Below are 17,824 nucleotides of genomic sequence, written 5' to 3'. Positions count from 1 at the left end.
TTAAAAATACATCATATTTTTGTGGTTTAAAATAGTTAACTAGAATCAGCTAATTCTCTCATTTATAAATGGCAGTAAGAGCATCTATTACTGAGCAGACTCTATTTAAAAGGGTTTTTTTTTTTTTTAGTCAGCCATGCAAAAATTGTAATCTGACAAGCTTTTTTTGGTAGATTTTTATGTGTAGAAATCACATCACTTAATGCATGTTTCAGGCGTTCTCAACTGAGGAGCTAAGCTTAGCCAAGGAGCAGCTGGAGATTTCATGTCATCTCCAACAGAATCTCGAGCGTCTCTGGAAGGGAACACGCTGGGTCATGGACCTCATCACTTTTGCCCGAGACAAATCACCCAGACCTCCTGTGTCAGCAACGGCACTACTCATCCCACCAGATGCTTTCTCAAGAGATCTTACGCCTTCCCCAAAGCCAGTTCATTTCCAGGCAGGCAGGGGTGTTTATGACAATAACAATTCACAATCAACTTACCCTGTATGCAACTCCAATGAGATCAGTGTTGGTAAAGACAACCGTAAAATTGCTAAGTTCTTTGATCCCAATGACGATCCTAAGAAAAACTGCTGTGGCAATGGTGGTGGAGGTAGCAGCGATGAGGATTCCGCTTTATCCAGAAGCAAGATGCACACCAAAAGTGTTTCCAGGATTAATGCTGACAATCAGGATGAGGCTGTCCAAACACCTCCTCCCATGACTTCTGGTATTCTTCGGGTATATGCAGCATATGATACAGGACTATCAAAAGGTGTTAGTGTGAAACTGCACATAACAGCACATACAACAGCAAGGGACGTTATCAATCTTGTGGTCCGACATCTCAACATGGCTGTGCTTGGCAAGGGTAAAGACGGTCCGATATATGCAGATGAAGACTTGGACAACTTCTGCCTAGTTGCTGTGGTAGGGTCAAGGGAACGTGTTTTGGGTGACGATTTCCAGCCCTTGAAGTTGCAGAACCCTTGGCTGAAAGGACGTCTGTATGTGAGAGTGGTAAACAGTAAGCTGGCAGCAATACAGCAGGGGCAAGCAACTGCAGTGTAGTGCATAGTACCAATGCTTGACAGGTTGCCAAAGTTTTGAAGGTACATTGGACCAGTTGTACCTACTAGTCAGCATTTCAACAAACTACACAATTTGTTTCATAGACTAAGCACTTGAAGACATCATTTGCTACCATATGACCATAGACTGCTAGCAGCAGAAGATGTAAATAGCCCAGGAGTGTAAAGGAATCTTCAGGTGACAGGTTACACCACCAAAGCAAAAGCTCTGTGATGAAGTGACAAAGTGAGAGTGTTGCCAAATGTCTGTGATTTCTTGTTTCTGATGTGCTCAGTTACAGTATGGATGTATATCTCTGGACTGCTGGCAATATGCCAAGACCAAACTTTTTCGAAGTTGTAGCCTGTCAGGTCTTGGCAAGCCATTTGACAATATACAGCAGTGGTTGCAGAGCATTGTTCAAGTCATAATGCATGTTATGATATTAAGAAAGATGTAAGAAATATATAAAATGTAAATGGAACCAAAGGAGGCTATGTGCAAAGTGCAGTTAAATTTAGAGTACATTTGCTTTGATCTTTTCTGTCTTTACTTTTTCCAAGAAACAACGTTCAATACTTTCTTTAAAATTTTGGAAAACCTAGAAAGTCTTTTAGCCAGGTTCAGAATGTTTAAGTGCAAGCAAAATGCTTTACATTTATAACTTTTCTTTTAAAGAAAGCATAGCAAAATTCAAAATTCTTGAAGACAGTGTGGAGTCTCTTTTTCTAAATATTACCATTTTATTTAACTGATTATCTTAGAATTCATTTTTTTCCCTCCAAAGCAGCAGCCAAATGTTGATTGCTAAATGTAGTATTTTTCCCTTACAATGTCTTGTACTTTCTGATGATTTGGCTATAGAATCAGAAGTAACTGCAATTGCAGCAGAATGACTGATAACAATAAGACTGAAGGTTTAAAGCTTTGTTTGAGGTTCATGAAGGTTTAGATGTTAAACACTTTTACTCTGGGATTTCCTAGAATACAGAGATCTTTGACCATAGAGTGCTGACATTGGCTTAATGTACCACAGAAATCCTGCAGCATGTCATTGGTGAAATGCCAAAGAGAACTTACCAAGAGAAAAGCATGTAAAATCGATGATGTGAAAGCGCACAACCTGAACATTCTCTCAGATCGTGTTCATGTTTGAGGTACATCACCCTTCAAACACATCATTAGTTTAAATTCATACACCAATCCTCTAATTAAATGTTCTTTAGTGACTTTGCATGTGCATTTTATCCTGTCACCTATTATGCACTCTGTTAAGCTTATGCAGCTTACAATCCATCAGGTTTACTGTTCATAACTTAGAAGAAAACTCAACCTTCATCTAAATTGTCATTTCTTATAAAATAATGACTTCCAGTAGACAGTGAAGTGTCATCAAATGCATTTTGGCTTTAGAAGAAAAACTATTTGGTGTCTATGAGTTAAATTTATTTTATCATTACAAATTACCATTTGCAAAGCTCAGAGTTCATATAAGACTGCGATCATAATCAGTTCATAATATGTTGAAAATGAGTAACAAAAGAATATGTCAGGAGAATCACAAAGTTGTGTTTCTTTAGAACACAAATCATACTTTCCTGTTTTTAAAAATCAGTTTCTTCCAATTATCATTAAAATCGTGATGGCAGGCAATGTAATTATTAGCATTTGTGAGAGCTCCTCCAGCTGTCACTTTCATCACCCATGACATTTAAAATAAAGCCAGTCATGCATGTTGTATCCCCAAAAGACATGTAGGCTTTCTTGCTTTACATGCAAGTAATTAATCTGATGCAAAAAAAGTGGGTTTTTTTTTTTTCCACTTTTGCATATATGTTCTGTGGTTGTACTTGGAAAGTCCAGGTCAGCAGGTTTTAAGCCTTAACTCAGTGGTCACAACATGCTATGATACACTTCTGTACACCATGTGTAGAAGTGACATCTCACTCTAAAGTCAGATCACTAGGCTAGACATTTGGATCACATTATTTGTGTGCTTTTCTTTATAGTAGAGCACTTTCAGCCTGCCTTTAATGGTGGGAAGAAAGCTCTATATAAAATCAACATATTATTATTATTAAGAAGCCTATTGCTTGTAATCATTTTGGGACATGAATTTCAAGATTGATTGGAAGAAGAGGTTTTTTTCCATCAAGCAGTTAGCTTGATCTTCCAAATAGAGCATAACCATCACATACTTTTAGTATTTGTCTTCCTTTCATCCTTAAAATACTATTACAAATTATAGTAAAAGAAAGGTGATGACAGCAATTAAAAACTTGTCACATTCTTTTAGAACTATAGGCTTATTTACAGTTTCAAAGATGTGTTTGCCCCTTCAGTAATTAGGTCACTGGCTAAGGCAATATTGTTGCAAGTCTACAACCAGTCTCAAACATTTCTGAACCAGATATATTTTGCACACACAGTGATTTAATCACTATTATGTGGGATTTTTAGGCACACTTAAAGCTGACTTTGGCATGTAGAAAACTCCCTTAGTTGCTGGTATAAAACACCAAGTACTTCCTCCCTCTGTTCACACAGTAAAAATGGGTACCCAATTTATCATGAAAGATAAATGGCTACAGCAGTAATAGCCCTTGATGTGCTGCCCTGCCCCAAACACAGTGAACCACTTACATTCACTGCCCCTATGGCCATGAGCTATGGGACCCTTACTGACACTTGAAAAAAATAGCAATTGTGTTATTAAAAATAAATATGATCATTACTATTTTCATACTACATGCTTCCTTAAGGAAGAAAACAATATTTTGTGAGAACTAAAAAAACTATACATAATGATCTCATGTTTAAAGTAAGTGATACTGTGGACTTATAGGCACACTACGTGCACCAGAAACACATTTTTTAAAGCTTGTTTTTGCTATCAGCACAAGGGTGATTTAGAGTTTGTTTTAAAAAATCTCATATGGTCATTTAACCCAGGGTCTACTGTAGACTTTTATTACTTTAGCTATGTCACAAAAATCTGAGACTCCATAAATTACAATTACCAATTCTTGTTTAAGGCTTTCCAATAATTTGTATCTATGTGTGATAATGCCTCCTTCATTATTTGTAATATTTTCTTAGTGAAGTCACACTGTTTCATTGATCATGTGCAAATGTTTTGCAAGTGTGCACGTGTAATAGGTCAACTGTGTTCACATATCCCAAGGACAGATGCTAGTTTTTAAGTGAGTTAAGAGCTTGGATTTTTTTTTTCTTTCATGAACTATTGTTCTCAAACCCAGAAAGCAGAAATTGTGGAATAGGTGGGGTTATTTTTTTTCAGGTCAGAAGTACTATTATGATAGTACACACATTTCAGAGGCAATCCTGACCCTTTTTTTAAAAATAAGCACAACACTGTATGCTATTGAGACTGACTGAATCTCTTTGAAAGATGAGTAGCAAAGACGTGTTCAAAGAAATCAGTTGTTTTTATGAATATATATGTTGGTGTTTTTTTGAGAAGTACATCACTCTTGTCCTCAGCCCATTAATTCTACTCATTGTTTTGTTATTTGTTAACTGTACCTAAGACTTAAGTAAAAAATGCTTTTTATACAGTGTTGTGTGTTCTATTGTGGAATTGCAATGCAATGGTTAGTCCCAAATCATACCTGTGCATACCTGTGATATGCTAATAATTTAATTAAACCCATTTTCAACCAGGTTTTCAAGCTATTTTGTTCATTTACCTGTGTTTGTTGTTATTAGTGATGTTGGATGGTGGCAGGAGAAATCTTAATGGTGATCCGTGTTTTTCTCTCCATAGCATAAACATGGTGTTCACTGTACAACATCAAGACAGAAATTTTAAACTATCAGAAACATTGAAACGCTGAATTGTGTACTGTGTGCCTGTTCCCAGGTTTTTCTGGCAGCTAGAATAAGATTACAGTTGCTTGCAAAGATTTGAAAAAGAATTTGCATCATGATTACCGGGAGCTGCTCTACGATTGATCGAGAGAGTTGAATATTGACAATATTGTCATTGGATTTGTCTGCGTGAGCTTTACTGATAAATTAATCGGTTCCGTTCTCTATGGTAAGGTGGCCGGGGACCTAGAAAGCACACAAAGACGGCGGCAGTTAAGGACTGTAAAGAAAGTTTCTCAGTTGTTTTCGTAATTAGTGTGCAATATTTTCAGTACGCAGCAGGCTATAAAACCCAGTTCATTATTTGCAACCAATGACAAAATCCTTTCACAAACTTTGAGACCCAGCTACTGCATGGTCCGTTGTCAATCGCGATTATTTTTAAACAAAAACCACGAACAATTTGTAGGCCCCGTTTAAAAATAAAATACAGTTTGAGAAAACGGTTCACACTTGTTCAGTGTAAAGAAAACCAGTTTAAAAAATGGTTTGGAAAAAGTAATGAATAACCTTTGATTCTGCAAGTCAATATATATAGGTGCAAAACGAGAAGAGTAGAACGTATATGTACTTGTCTAACTTAGGAGCCCACCACTTTTTTTCTCTGACTCTCTTTCTCTCGCTCTCACTAAAATTAAACGAAAGGGAGAGAGATAGAATGGGCTCCTGGTGTAATCACTGATGTATATCTCACCGCAGATACAATTTTCATCTCTCGTCACTCAGCGTTGCGGAGTTGCTTCCCTTAAACTTCCTCTTGGCTGGACATGGGTGGAGGAGTTCGAAAAGCACAATTTTCAAGACGTGGATCACTTTTAAAAATTGTTATCCATGTACACGAACGAAAGCAAATATCATATAAGCCACGCACGTGCTTTATGAGATATTGTAAAAAAAAAGAAAGAAAGGCTTTATTTAAACATGTTTCAACAGCGTCTTTCTTCTGTTTCTTCTTATTGGGGGCCTCCATTATGTGACGTCACATGTACCAAGCAACGATAAACAATATGGCGGCTTAGGTCGATAAGATTGGCAGTTATATAGCCAGCCTAACGGTTTCTGAGTTATATTGCCTTGGATGCATTGCGGGGGAAAAAATTGAATGAAAAACTCACATAAGACTTCTTTGGTGTCTTAAAGACTTTTACGATGTGTTGTAATTTCTTTTTGAGAATACATTCATCATCGACAGCAGGAAAAAGTGGATGGAATTGAAACGTACTTTTAGCACTTTAGTAATAGGTGCACTACTGCCAAAATAATGGCTGGAGGAGGGGCATTGAACTTGTCCCTTCTTAGTCGAGGAGTGGGAGAAGTACAGAAGAATGGTCATGAGAAAGTGGAAGTATTTTTGGAGCCCTCGGTAAGTCTTTTAATTATATAATAGTAATTATTTATGCTATATATACTTTTCACATAAATGTAATTTAAAGTTTTCAACAGTTATATCCAAAGACACCGATAAAGAAAGATGGACCAGAGAGAGAGAGATAGAGAGAAAGAGATTAGAATGAAAAAGAACATGTCAACTTTAAATCTATACTTATAATTATTACTAGATAACTGTAAAAATGTCTGATCATTAGTGATATAAGTGGAATAATTCACATTAGCATGAACAATGTATGCATACATTCAAAGAAGAGAGTTATTTAAGCTATAAAAAAGCATAGATACCAAAGATAATTAAACAATCATAAGAAAAACAAAGCAAGTTAATGTTACATCAGAGAGACATTAATATATTTGACTATAATATAGACACACACATAAATCTTTTGTGTGTGTGTGTGTTTTGATTATATATATATACACACACACTACATCCCACTTCACAGCTGCTGCCATATGTATACATATATATGTGTACAAAGAGTAATAGGTTATTTGAGCGAGATAAGAGAGAGAATTACTAGCTTATAAATTATTCTACAAATAACAAACATCTTCATTTTAAGGGATCAAATAATGCTTGAGGAATGTTTGCTTTCAGTTGTTGACTCTCATACCAACTTAATGGTTTGCATAGATGTTGTTGATCAAGCTTTGACATGGCATAGAGCTGCTTGCTCTGTAGAATAGGATCTGTGAATTATTGATTGCTAGATCAATCTTTTTCCTCTTCTACCTGGCGTAGGAAAACAATGAAGGCTTTATTTTATGTGGAAAGATAGCTTCACTCAACAAAAACCATGTTGATGTTTAATGGTTAAATCCAGAGCTGTTTCACGATGTATTTATGCTAGCCCCTTCTGATATTCTTGAAGGCAAGAGGCACTATTAAAATAAAATATAATGAAAATAGATTTTTGTGTTCTGATCTATAATAGTAAATATCCCTTGTAGCAGTGTAGAAGTACAGGTGACTACACTGAGAGCATTTTATGAACTGGTATATTTTACAAATCAATAATAATTATGTTCTATTATGTGTATGTGTGTGCTTTATGCAACCTTCTTGACTGAATAATTGATAAAATCTTCAATAATATTCAATTATAGTTGCAAAAATAATGAGCTCTAGTGGCGTGACAAAGAAATGTTTTCAAGCTGTAAAAAGTTTATATTGATCAAAAATCATTTCCTATTCTATTGTTCTACTTTTTTTTAGGATTACTACAACTTTGGAGGAGATAGGCACTATTACCATCCTACCATCCAGGAAAATTACTCCCTTCTAGGAGGTGGTCAGAGGCTGTCTACTCAATCTATCCGAGACAGTTATGAGTTTTCTCTGCCAAAAACATTTACCACACGCAAAGGTGCCTTACTTCTTTTCTCAGAAGACCTGGCACTCAAAGCTAAAGAGCAGGAACATCAGGGCAGAAATCAACATTACTCTCAAAATGTCTTTTCCACTAGTCCTGAGGATGATGGAACATCTATCGAACTGAAAACGGTTGATGACCTGGCAAAGTCCATTCTTCACTATGGGTGTCGGGTGAGGAAAATATGAATTTGTGGAAACTGTCTTGTTCTCTTGATTTCATACCTGCCATCTAAAATAGATCATGATCAGTAAAATGGCTCACTAATGCATGAAAAAGTGAATGATCCTAATCATTTACATTAACTACATGCTTGCTAATTGCTTGTCTACCTGGCACTCTGTTGTTAGAGTTACGAGGATGACAAGAACAAGATGTACCTCAAATTCATCCACCGGCAAAGAGAAAAATGGGAGAGACAGATACGTCCTGGCTACTCAGCCAAGCGGTATCTATCTGTATGGACACGCTGCTGGAATAGCCATGTGTTTGAGACAGTTGTCAGCAAAGGTAATTAAGTGACCAAACTGAAAGAGCTTGTACTTATTTGATTAACATGTCTGCCAGTGAGTAACTAGATGTAGTGATCAGGGGACTACAAGTATTTTTTCAGCTAGATTATTCATCAACCAGACTTTGAGCCCTCAGCAATCCCTAAAATACAAAGCACAAATTTCTAGCATTTCCTAAAGTATTATTTTACATTTTAGAAAGCAGTTTTCCTTAATTTTACTAAACTTTTAAATGCATTTACACACTGGGTTTGACTACATACTAGTGCAATCTTGTGACCTTTGGTCGCTCCCTTTAAGTGTTCATAATGATCCTGTAAACACCAAGAGTCTGACATGTTAGATAGATTTATTTTAAAAACATATGGTACAAGACGATGTAAGTTGGAGGACAAAATTAATTTATTCTTCATCAATACATTTTCATTGAAAATACTACCAAGCTATGGAAAAACATTAACAGCCATCAAGTTGGCTTTTGCAAGGCTTATTTTTATGATTTTTAATCCTTGACTTGTATATTGTAACAGGTTATTTGACAGAACGTTCCTTATTCAGCTACAATATGCTGCTCCCTCACTTGCGCAGACATCTATTCCATGAGGACCTGTCTAACATGCCTCAGCCTTACAGGCTCATGAAAAACATGCTTCTTTCTCCTGGAAGCATGTCAGGTTATACCTTCTACCGGAGCCCAACAGGAAAAGAATTTGGTAAGTTTACAACATAAAAGATTTACATTTCTATGACTGTATCTATTAGCACATATTTTAACTTCCTGTCTGCCTCTGGTTGTCTGTTTCAGTTTACCTGCTGTTTTTTTATGTATCTCACAATGATTTTTCTGTTCTTTGCTTGAAGCAGTAGCTGAATTCTAACATTTATTTTAATATGTTAAACCACACAATATCCTCATAATTCAATAGGGCCACTGGATGAGGAAGAAGCAGACGCTGAGGCAGGCATGCATGGACGACCAGAAACTAAACAGTCAATTCATGTGATTAGAACAACTGAGGATGGTGTCCAGAGAGAGGTTAGCTATTCCATGCTGGACAAGGAAGCTCAAAGAGAAGTTATCACAGATTTGCTTGTCAAAAGTGCTGTCCACTATGCCTTATTCAAACAGGAGGTTAGTAGGAGGTCATATTAGTGTTTACATTCTTCTGTTTGATTGAATTCTAATTATTCTATGACCTTTAATGAGACATTTTGCAAGTTTTGTTTTCTTTGTAGGAGGATTGACAAAGATGAGGAAATGTCTGAGCTTGGTTCAGCCAAATCTGCCTTGTATATTGTTATCCACCCACAATGACATGCAATGACAGTCTCATCATTAAGCTTAAAGAACACACTTTCCTGAAGTATTTGCTGTTGATGAAGATGGTAGAGGCTAAGCTTTCCAGCACCTGTTATGGGGAGCTCTTTCTATAAAAAAAGTTATAACGTGAAAGAAATTGGGTTTGCACTGATTGCAGTTTCCACATTGTGAAAGCAGATGACGAACATGTTCATATACTTCTTTTCTTTTTTGAATCATCATAGGAGTTGCTGGAGCAGTCACTCCACCAGGCTGCACAAGGTGATGATGCAAGCACATCTGAACTGTACACGTTGCCTGATCAGCAAAAGGCGAGTGAGGAAAAGCAACCTGTTGCTGCACATACCTTTGACATGAGGGAGGCTGTTGATGTAAGTAATGCTTGCTACATTTAGCTGACTTGAGTACAGACATCATCTATTATTTTTGTTGACTTTAAGGATATTGATTTTTCTATCATTGTTTGCTGTTACAATGATTTTCCTATTCCTTTGTTTTGAGGAAAAAGGGTGGCACATGAAGATCCTTTGTAGTGGATCCGCATTTCGCTTTTACTCCACATAATTTTTTTCTGGCACGTGTTCAGAACTGAACCAGTTGGCCATGATGTTTCCTTACTTGTTGACTTGGCAGACTTGGTTAAAAAAATAAATTACCATCATTACTTTCATCAGCATAAACATGCTGTCTTATTTTCTACAAGATGACTTCCATCTTTGTGCAATTTGTTATTTATTCATTTTGTCTCTCAACTTTATTGTCTTACATAACATTCTACTCATTACTCCATTTCACCATCTTTTTTCTGATCTTTCAGATTCCTTCTCTTATATAATTTTACATTTTATGTATTCCAAAGCAGCAACACTGATAGATCTATAAATACACATTGCACCCAAGCATCAGAAACATTTGACCAATCTACCAACCAACCCTAAAACACATTGCAGATGGTCAGCCATGAAATTAGCAACAGAAAATACCAAAGCATGTTACTGTTAGGGCAAGTGGACTGCTTTGAAAGATAGATTTTTAAACCCTTTTTGGAGGAGTCTGCAGTATCTGAAGGTCTAATGAAGAGAAGGGATCTTTTATAGACTTTATATACAAAGCGTTTATACACTTATCTAAAGTCTCATCATTACCTCATCACCCTTTATCTTTCACATCCTGACTCTTGCCAGACTTTATGGCAGAAGAGATTTCCTCTAAAGTTAACCCCCTACTTAGAAATCCACTTTTTACCTCTTACATTACCTGCCTTACCCTCTCATACAAGCACGATGTTATCTATTTGCCAATGCTTATTTTTATGTATGGTTGGCTGTTTGTTTGTTTGTCTTTTGTATGCAGCACATTGAGCTTGTGTTCACATGGGAAAATGTACTTTCTAAATACAATTATTATTGTCATTATACATGTTGAGTTGTGAGAAAATGACTCGGGGCTGTACCTAAAGCAATAAGAATAAATTCATATGTAAAAGGTTAACAAAATATTAAAAACACCCACATGCACCCGTGTGGGATCGCGCATGCACGCACCCACTGGACAAAGGGAGCAATAGAGAGAGTTTGTGTTTATTTCTTCCCTAGCCTTTCCTTCTTAGAGATTGTTGCTGGCAGCAGTATTTTCTCAGGCAGAAGGGTCACTCCTGCAACCATTGATCTTAGGGCTGACTCTTGCTTGAAAATGTCAGGAGCAGCGCGGCTTAAGTTCTGGTATGAGGGGCCAGAGCTTCTGAACATCCTGTGACAGAGTGGTGGCACCTGAAAAGTACTTGATCGATAACAGCATTTATAGAAGCTGCTATAGCTTCTACTGACATCAACCCATTCCTCGGCGAATTAACCGTTGTATAACTATTTCATCAAAAATCGTTTATATATATCATAAAGTACTTAATATTTATATATAAGAAGGGCAGGAGAAAAACTACCATTTAAAAACAGATATTAAAATTGTTTTCTAAAAAGAATCCGTGTTAACAGGTATGTAGGTATGTAATTTATAAAATACAAATATGTTCTCCTTGTGCTTCTTTATTATTATGTTGATCTGCCATGAGCTATGGTCGCCTAACAGCCTAGCATATGCATTATGGATCTGCATATGAAATACAGTATGATGGAAAGAACTTGTTCAGCTCACTTGGTTCCTTCAGCTACTTGCTTATTTTTGGATGATGAGACTACATGGGACTTAAGGAATTATCACTCTCGATGGTGACACAGCCGGCATCACAGAAGGAGCTTGTCGGTAGCCATGGTGACGAAAAAGCAATGCATGTCAGTTTGATGAGCCACTCCCAACAAATATGGTGGACCTGCTGACCGTGGCTCTGTTCAGGTCTGCGTCCTCCATACAGCATGCAATATTTCGAAAGGAAAACGAAAGTGTAGAAGAGCTAGTTTTGCCAACAGAGTTTGTTTGTAACAACCATAAAATGGTTCTGCGGAAAATGGCTTCCATCTTCTTTCTGTGTCGCGGGAATATAGCACTATCAAAGGTGACATGTCAAATGGACGAAAAAGAAAACATAGAAAGGTGAGAGTTCACTGTCTCTCTTTGTATTTATCTCTGACCCATAGTCACCTGAAAACATATTGTTTGATAGTTAAGTACACTATATGTGAGGCCCTTGTTGTTTTTATCTGGGACTATATTTATCTCAGTCTTTATTTCTTTGATCAGAATCTATGATAATGCATTCTGAGGTATCTAAAAAGATGGTATTAAACCAAGAATTTTCACATTTTTCTTCAGTTCTGTGGGGCATCTACTTTTTCAGAAGACACATTATTGATGAACAGTGTGCAACCAGATTTCTTTCAAAGGTAGATAGCAGATGATATAATGTCAAAGCTTGATTGCCCATATCGAAACTGGCATTTTTGTAATAACAAGTGAGTTATAATGAGGGAAATCATACTGACCTAATCAGTGTCAGTGAATGCTGACTGTAGGGCCTTTGGCTGAACTACGTGTGACATAAGGTTGATCGCATTTTGACTCTGTGCTTATCGGCTACACATAATTTAGTCAACCGGACTCAAGGCTACTAGAGACAAATGAGAAATTTACATGACTACAGGGTCAGAGGTCGACCTGTGCCTGAGCAAATTCTGATTTCTTGCTTCTTTAAGGGAGAAATAGCACAAGCGGCACGGAGTTATTCACTTCAAAAGAAATCTCCAATAGGCGAGGTACACAATGACCCCCTAATCGTGTTCAGAATATAGAGCTCTTTGTTCTATACTTTGTTGAATTTTAGTGTACTCTTACCTATAACTACACTCACGCAAGCCTTTGGTTTAGGGCAAACCAATTTGAGCTCACCAGCCCAATGCTACTTAACATGAAATATTTCTTTTTCTTCGTGTTTTTTTTTTTTGTTGTTTGTTTTTTGTTTTTTGTTGTTTGTTTTTTTTGTTTTGTTTTTAATGCTGTGAAAAATTGAACATGATACCGGGACTGTCAGAATTTGGTTTAAACAGCACAGATAGGAAAGAAGTTGAGGACTGGCTTATTGGTGCACGAAGGTTTGAGATCTGGCTTGTTAAGACACGAAGACTTGAGGGAGGGCTGGCTTGTTAGGACATGAACTGTGTTTAACCCTTGTTAACAAGACATGTCGGGGGCGAAACCTAAGTCCCTGCAGTGCAGGGCAGGATGCACAGCTACGATGCATTATTAGCTGCAGGTGTTGGGTTTGTGTGTGTGTGTGTGTAATATGTAATATGCGTGCTTGTTTGTAAATAACAGTTAAGCGTTCGTTTCTTGACGAGTCAGAGATCACTGAAAGTAGATTTTTCAGTCTGGCTTCCTTGTGGCCGAAGATCGTTGCACGTATGGAGTTGTCGTGTCTCCGCAAGAAGGCCTTCTGTACCTGGTGCGGTGGGGTTATAGTGGGGTGTGTTTGTGTTGAGGGAGGAATCGTATTTCCTCTTCACGGACGCGCATGGCCTGTCATCGGTGTGTTTACGACAGTCGTGAAGAAAGGCAGCAGCGGTTGCCTCACTTTGCGCACACCTTGCGCTTCACCACGCTCAGGGCTATTGTCCGCCGCGATTAAGTGGCTCTAGTTGCACGTTTTCGCCACAGCGGCAAATTTATTGGCAAATTTATTGTACGCATTGATCTCAGCCGGAGTTCCAGAGCATATTTGTTAACACTCCGTGCACTTGGTCTCTGTACTGTACCCTGCAGCACCTGCGCAAACTCGTGGATAGACTACCTGCTTGTTTTGTAGATCGTGAAGCGGCTGTTTCGTGGAGAAATAGACTGTAAATAGCGTGTATATAGTGTGTATATATTGACATCAAAGCAACGGACGCACACGAAGCGAAGCAAGTTGGCGGTAGAATGTGTGTGTTTGTGTTTGTGTGAGAGAGAGTTCTGTGTGACATTCTCTTTTCTCACCCTGCCAACTTCATTGCCTATTCGTATTCATTAGGTGGGTTCTCTCACCCCACCCAACTAAAAGTTTGCTTTACTGACGACCATATTCTCTTGTCTGAAAGTTCAAAGCCTATCTTAAATGGCTGGCGTAGCCGGATTCTTTCTCTTTACGATAAGTGTTGGAAATTAAAGTGGATGTTACCTGCATTCCAACGCGCGCGCACGCACACACAGAGTGGCTATGTTGCTGGGTTGCTTCGGGTATTTTTTTTTCAGAAAAGATTGAACTGATTTATTAGTTCCGGACAATAAAGTGCACTCAATTAAAGTGTCAGTCTGAAGTGTACTTTGGGTGCTACTTACAAGGGCCAGCTAATCAGTAAATATACAATCATCGTGTCTAGACAAACTAAGTAACCTGAATGCTTGAAGCTTCTATAGCTCAGTGTTTGCCTTAAGACCACTTTGATATATTTCTAGCCCCTGAAGCTCGCGTCACATAAAAGGGATGCTTTTGCTTACACTGAAATAAAAACAATATTTATGATTGGGCTTAAGATGAAATTTTGCTTAAAAACAATAATACTTCGAAGAAAGATTGTATGGGTAGCAGAGTGGTACAGTGTCTGTGTATGTAAAGATCAGACTTTAAAGGTGTAGTGTTGTGCAAATTTGTTGAAAAGACAGGGTAAGATACTGTTTCCCCAAATCTTAATCATTAACCCCATCCTATTTCTTTCTTGAGATATCTTCCTGCAAACATCATTATTCACAAAAGTGGTCAAAAGTACAGGCTTGTACTAGGATACGTTTACGTTATATTAGTCTCAGCCAGTGGACCATCTGTAACTATATGTTAATACGGACGTATCCATGTACAAAGGTGACGTCATGATGTCTTTCTGCGTACGTTAATGTTTGTAGGCGTCTATCCCAAGAATGGAAGAGGTTTATTCTCCCAAATTTTAAGAAATAATGTCTTACCCTGATTATTACCCAGTATTGAAAAATTAATTGCTACATTAAAAGCTACAAGAAGAAAAGCTCGTGGAAGTTTACAGAGCGTCGTTCGTTAATGTGAGATGAGGAGAGGTTACAAGAGGACGCGAAAGATTTCTGCATAAGTCCAGGAATGATGACAGTTCAATCTGTCACACTCGAAGCCTGAGAAAAGAAAGCACGCATGCCAACTATATTAGTGCATGTGCACGAATGAATGTATGTTCTGGCTTGTGTTTAACAACGAGATTTTGTCGCCAAAGGACCTTGGTGTAGAGGACCTGAGTGTATGTAAAGAAACTGGATATGAGATATTTCAGTACGCTGGCACTAGCATTTCACTGGAGTTAACGCGGGGGGTTGACAATTCTTGGTGTGAGGTCAATGTGAAGGGTGCCCCCCAACCCCCGAACCCGCTTATTATTACGAGTATATGATTGAACAAGTCCTTACAACATTTCTCAGTCGAGCGATTATGTTTGGCATCAATGGTGAAGGGGGGTGAGTGAGTGTTGTAGAGGAGGCGAGGCTATGAGGCCGTGGTCGTAACGGTAGTAGTAAGTCTTCTAGGAGTTCATCAGCATGCACACTTGTTCCTCCCTCGACGGCATGCATGAAAGAGAATAATAGGCGAAGAAATTAAGGCTCGAAAGATTGTGTAGTCGAAGTTATAGAGGATAATTGAAGTATAGAAACGAAGTTTTGCAGTCGGCAAGGGTGATCGAGCGAGCGAGCGAGCGGTCCTTTATTAAGCTTCTACTCCTGCCTCTTTTTCTTTTTTTTTTAGCCTTGGCTGAGGGAAGATTTACAAGATCCTGATAGCTATCAGAGCAGCATTGCCGAACGAGCTCTAGGCATGCCTAGGTTGAAAACTATCGCGGCATTAGGAGTCTTAGCGCAGGCTATCGCTGAGGGCACTGCTCATGTTTGGCTGTGCCTCGACAGGACCGTTGCTACCGTTCTTGGCAAGGGGGATGCGTAGGAGGGAAGTGGGGTAGCGGAACTGGTCTTTTCATTGACTGCACCGTTTACCTGGGAGGGCAATGTGCATGGTGATAAGTTGACACACTTGGCCAGTGAGGCATCAGTCGCTCGAGAACTCTAAAGGATCAATAGTCTGGTTGGTGTGGTGGTGAGCCTTGGTTTCGGCAGTAATGCTTCTCTCGGGCAGTGCACCTCAGTTGCTGGCTTTGAAGTGTTTGGACAATTTGGTCTATACAAGAGAAACTCTGATGAGATCTTTCATCTTAAGCGTTGTTTCCAAGCCTGAAAGAGGCGATGTGCTGCTTCAAACGATAACAGAACATTGAAAGAAAACAATGAATTATTTTATTTAAAATGTTCCAGTGTTGTCGAGAGCAAACTTGATGGGTCGTGATATCTGTTGGGATATTTTTCCTACCTGGATTTTTTCCCGGCGGAAGGATGTGCTAAATAGTTCGTGATGCTTCGACAAGGGTGTCACAGTTAACACATCAGTTCCAATACAGGATAGAGACCACTGTTCAGTGACTTTCAGGTCATCAGGGTGTCACTTCACAAAAATAACGACCAGACATTGCAAACAAAACACCCGGATGTCTCAACCATTATGGAATGTTGAAAATGAATAAATGTTGGAATTCCGATGTCGTGTGTAACTACTCAGTCCGCAGAGATTGATGTGTCTTGCTGGCGCATAAAACCATATTTGTCTCTCGGACGGATTTTCAGCAGAGGAAACCTGGAAACAACAGCAACTCACTTTGGTATTTGTTGCTTGGAGCTGAGTGTTATTTAACAATGTTATATAACAATGTAACAGGGTTTTCTACCAGATGCGGATAATCCAAACAAGCCACTGTTTTCTTCTCTCGAGGGGAAAAAAGTTTCATTAGCCGACTATGTCAGTTCTATTTTGTGTCAACTTTAAAAGCTGCTTGATTAAAAATTGTCAAGAAAGGAAGCAAGAATACTGTCAATATATTCGTTTGCATGACTTCATCTTCTGCCTCGTTATGCGCCAGGAAAGGTTTTCTTGTTCTCGTTTCTTTTGTGATACTTTTCTCTAGAAGAAAGTTCAAGCGCTAAAGCTTATGCAATCTTTCAGAACCCTCTGAGGTGCGGCATTGTGACAGCCGCTAGCGATCTATAAACTATTATATTTACGCTTTGATCCTTCACACAGACATGCTTGGACAGCTTTTGATTAAATTTTCTCAAGAGAGTGCCGTGATAAGTTTTATTTTTAATTCCTTGAGAACTTGAAGACTTGGACAGGGAACACAGAAAGTGTTGACGAGAACTCATAAGACACGAGCTGGTACTTTCTCGAGGAACAATCTTCTGTACTCCACTGACGTCACGACTGGTGTCCTCTCAAGCAGTTTCTAAGAGTGCAGAGTTAAAATTAGCATGCGGGTGTGCACACTTCATTGAACAGACTGGCTTGATCGAGCAAGACCACTGCAGTAGAGCTGTGGACCATGGCCACGTCAGGTCATGTGCTGGTCAGGCCACTAAGGGCGTCAGACACGGGGCTAGTCAGACCCTTCAGAGTGTCAGATGGCCTCTCCCGGAACCAGAGGACGCGGTATCGGACCAAGCACCATTACCTTCTGCGTGTGGACAAGGAAGAGAGTCTTCGTCTCAGGCGCCTGGGCTCGGGACTTCTGGGTGCGGCGGAGCTGGACAGCACCATCTTGACACATCTCGTGGTAGGACACCAACGGCAAACAAGTCACTATTTGATGGTTGGGCTGACTGGGGGATTGGTAGAAGGAAAACTAAGCCTTTACACTCAAAATAAAAAGTACCAAGCGCCAGAGCTGTCAGCATGTATCCACACGCCTTCTTTAGCAATTAAAAACTAAGTGTCGGAGGGGCAATATCTTT

General features: G+C 38.7%; 2 protein-coding genes across 15 annotated transcripts in view; both read left to right on the top strand.

The window, feature by feature from the left end:
- Positions 1-4,745, top strand: part of LOC112564131 (ankyrin repeat and fibronectin type-III domain-containing protein 1-like) — a 128,416-nt gene extending 123,671 nt beyond the window's left edge. For all 8 annotated transcript variants that reach the window (XM_025238740.1, XM_025238749.1, XM_025238758.1 and 5 more), the window contains one exon: positions 216-4,745. In XM_025238740.1, coding sequence (XP_025094525.1) covers positions 216-1,058 — 843 coding nt within the window. In that variant the 3' untranslated portion in view covers positions 1,059-4,745. The remainder of the gene's footprint in view (positions 1-215) is intronic.
- A 971-nt stretch (positions 4,746-5,716) lies between these two features.
- Positions 5,717-17,824, top strand: part of LOC112564549 (plectin-like) — a 32,024-nt gene continuing 19,916 nt past the window's right edge. For 6 of the 7 annotated variants that reach the window (XM_025239480.1, XM_025239460.1, XM_025239451.1 and 3 more), the window contains exons 1-6: positions 5,717-6,312; positions 7,561-7,890; positions 8,068-8,227; positions 8,760-8,942; positions 9,156-9,361; positions 9,775-9,921. In XM_025239480.1, the coding sequence (XP_025095265.1) occupies positions 6,211-6,312; positions 7,561-7,890; positions 8,068-8,227; positions 8,760-8,942; positions 9,156-9,361; positions 9,775-9,921 (1,128 nt within the window). In that variant the 5' untranslated portion in view covers positions 5,717-6,210. Of the gene's footprint in view, positions 6,313-7,560; positions 7,891-8,067; positions 8,228-8,759; positions 8,943-9,155; positions 9,362-9,774; positions 9,922-15,217; positions 17,647-17,824 lie in introns of those variants that run through there. The other variant, XM_025239488.1, reaches the window with a different exon arrangement.

The sequence above is a fragment of the Pomacea canaliculata genome, linkage group LG1 (genome assembly GCF_003073045.1).
Source record: "Pomacea canaliculata isolate SZHN2017 linkage group LG1, ASM307304v1, whole genome shotgun sequence".
Taxonomy (NCBI): Eukaryota; Metazoa; Mollusca; class Gastropoda; order Architaenioglossa; family Ampullariidae; genus Pomacea; species Pomacea canaliculata.
This window is presented reverse-complemented; position numbering and strand designations above follow the sequence as displayed.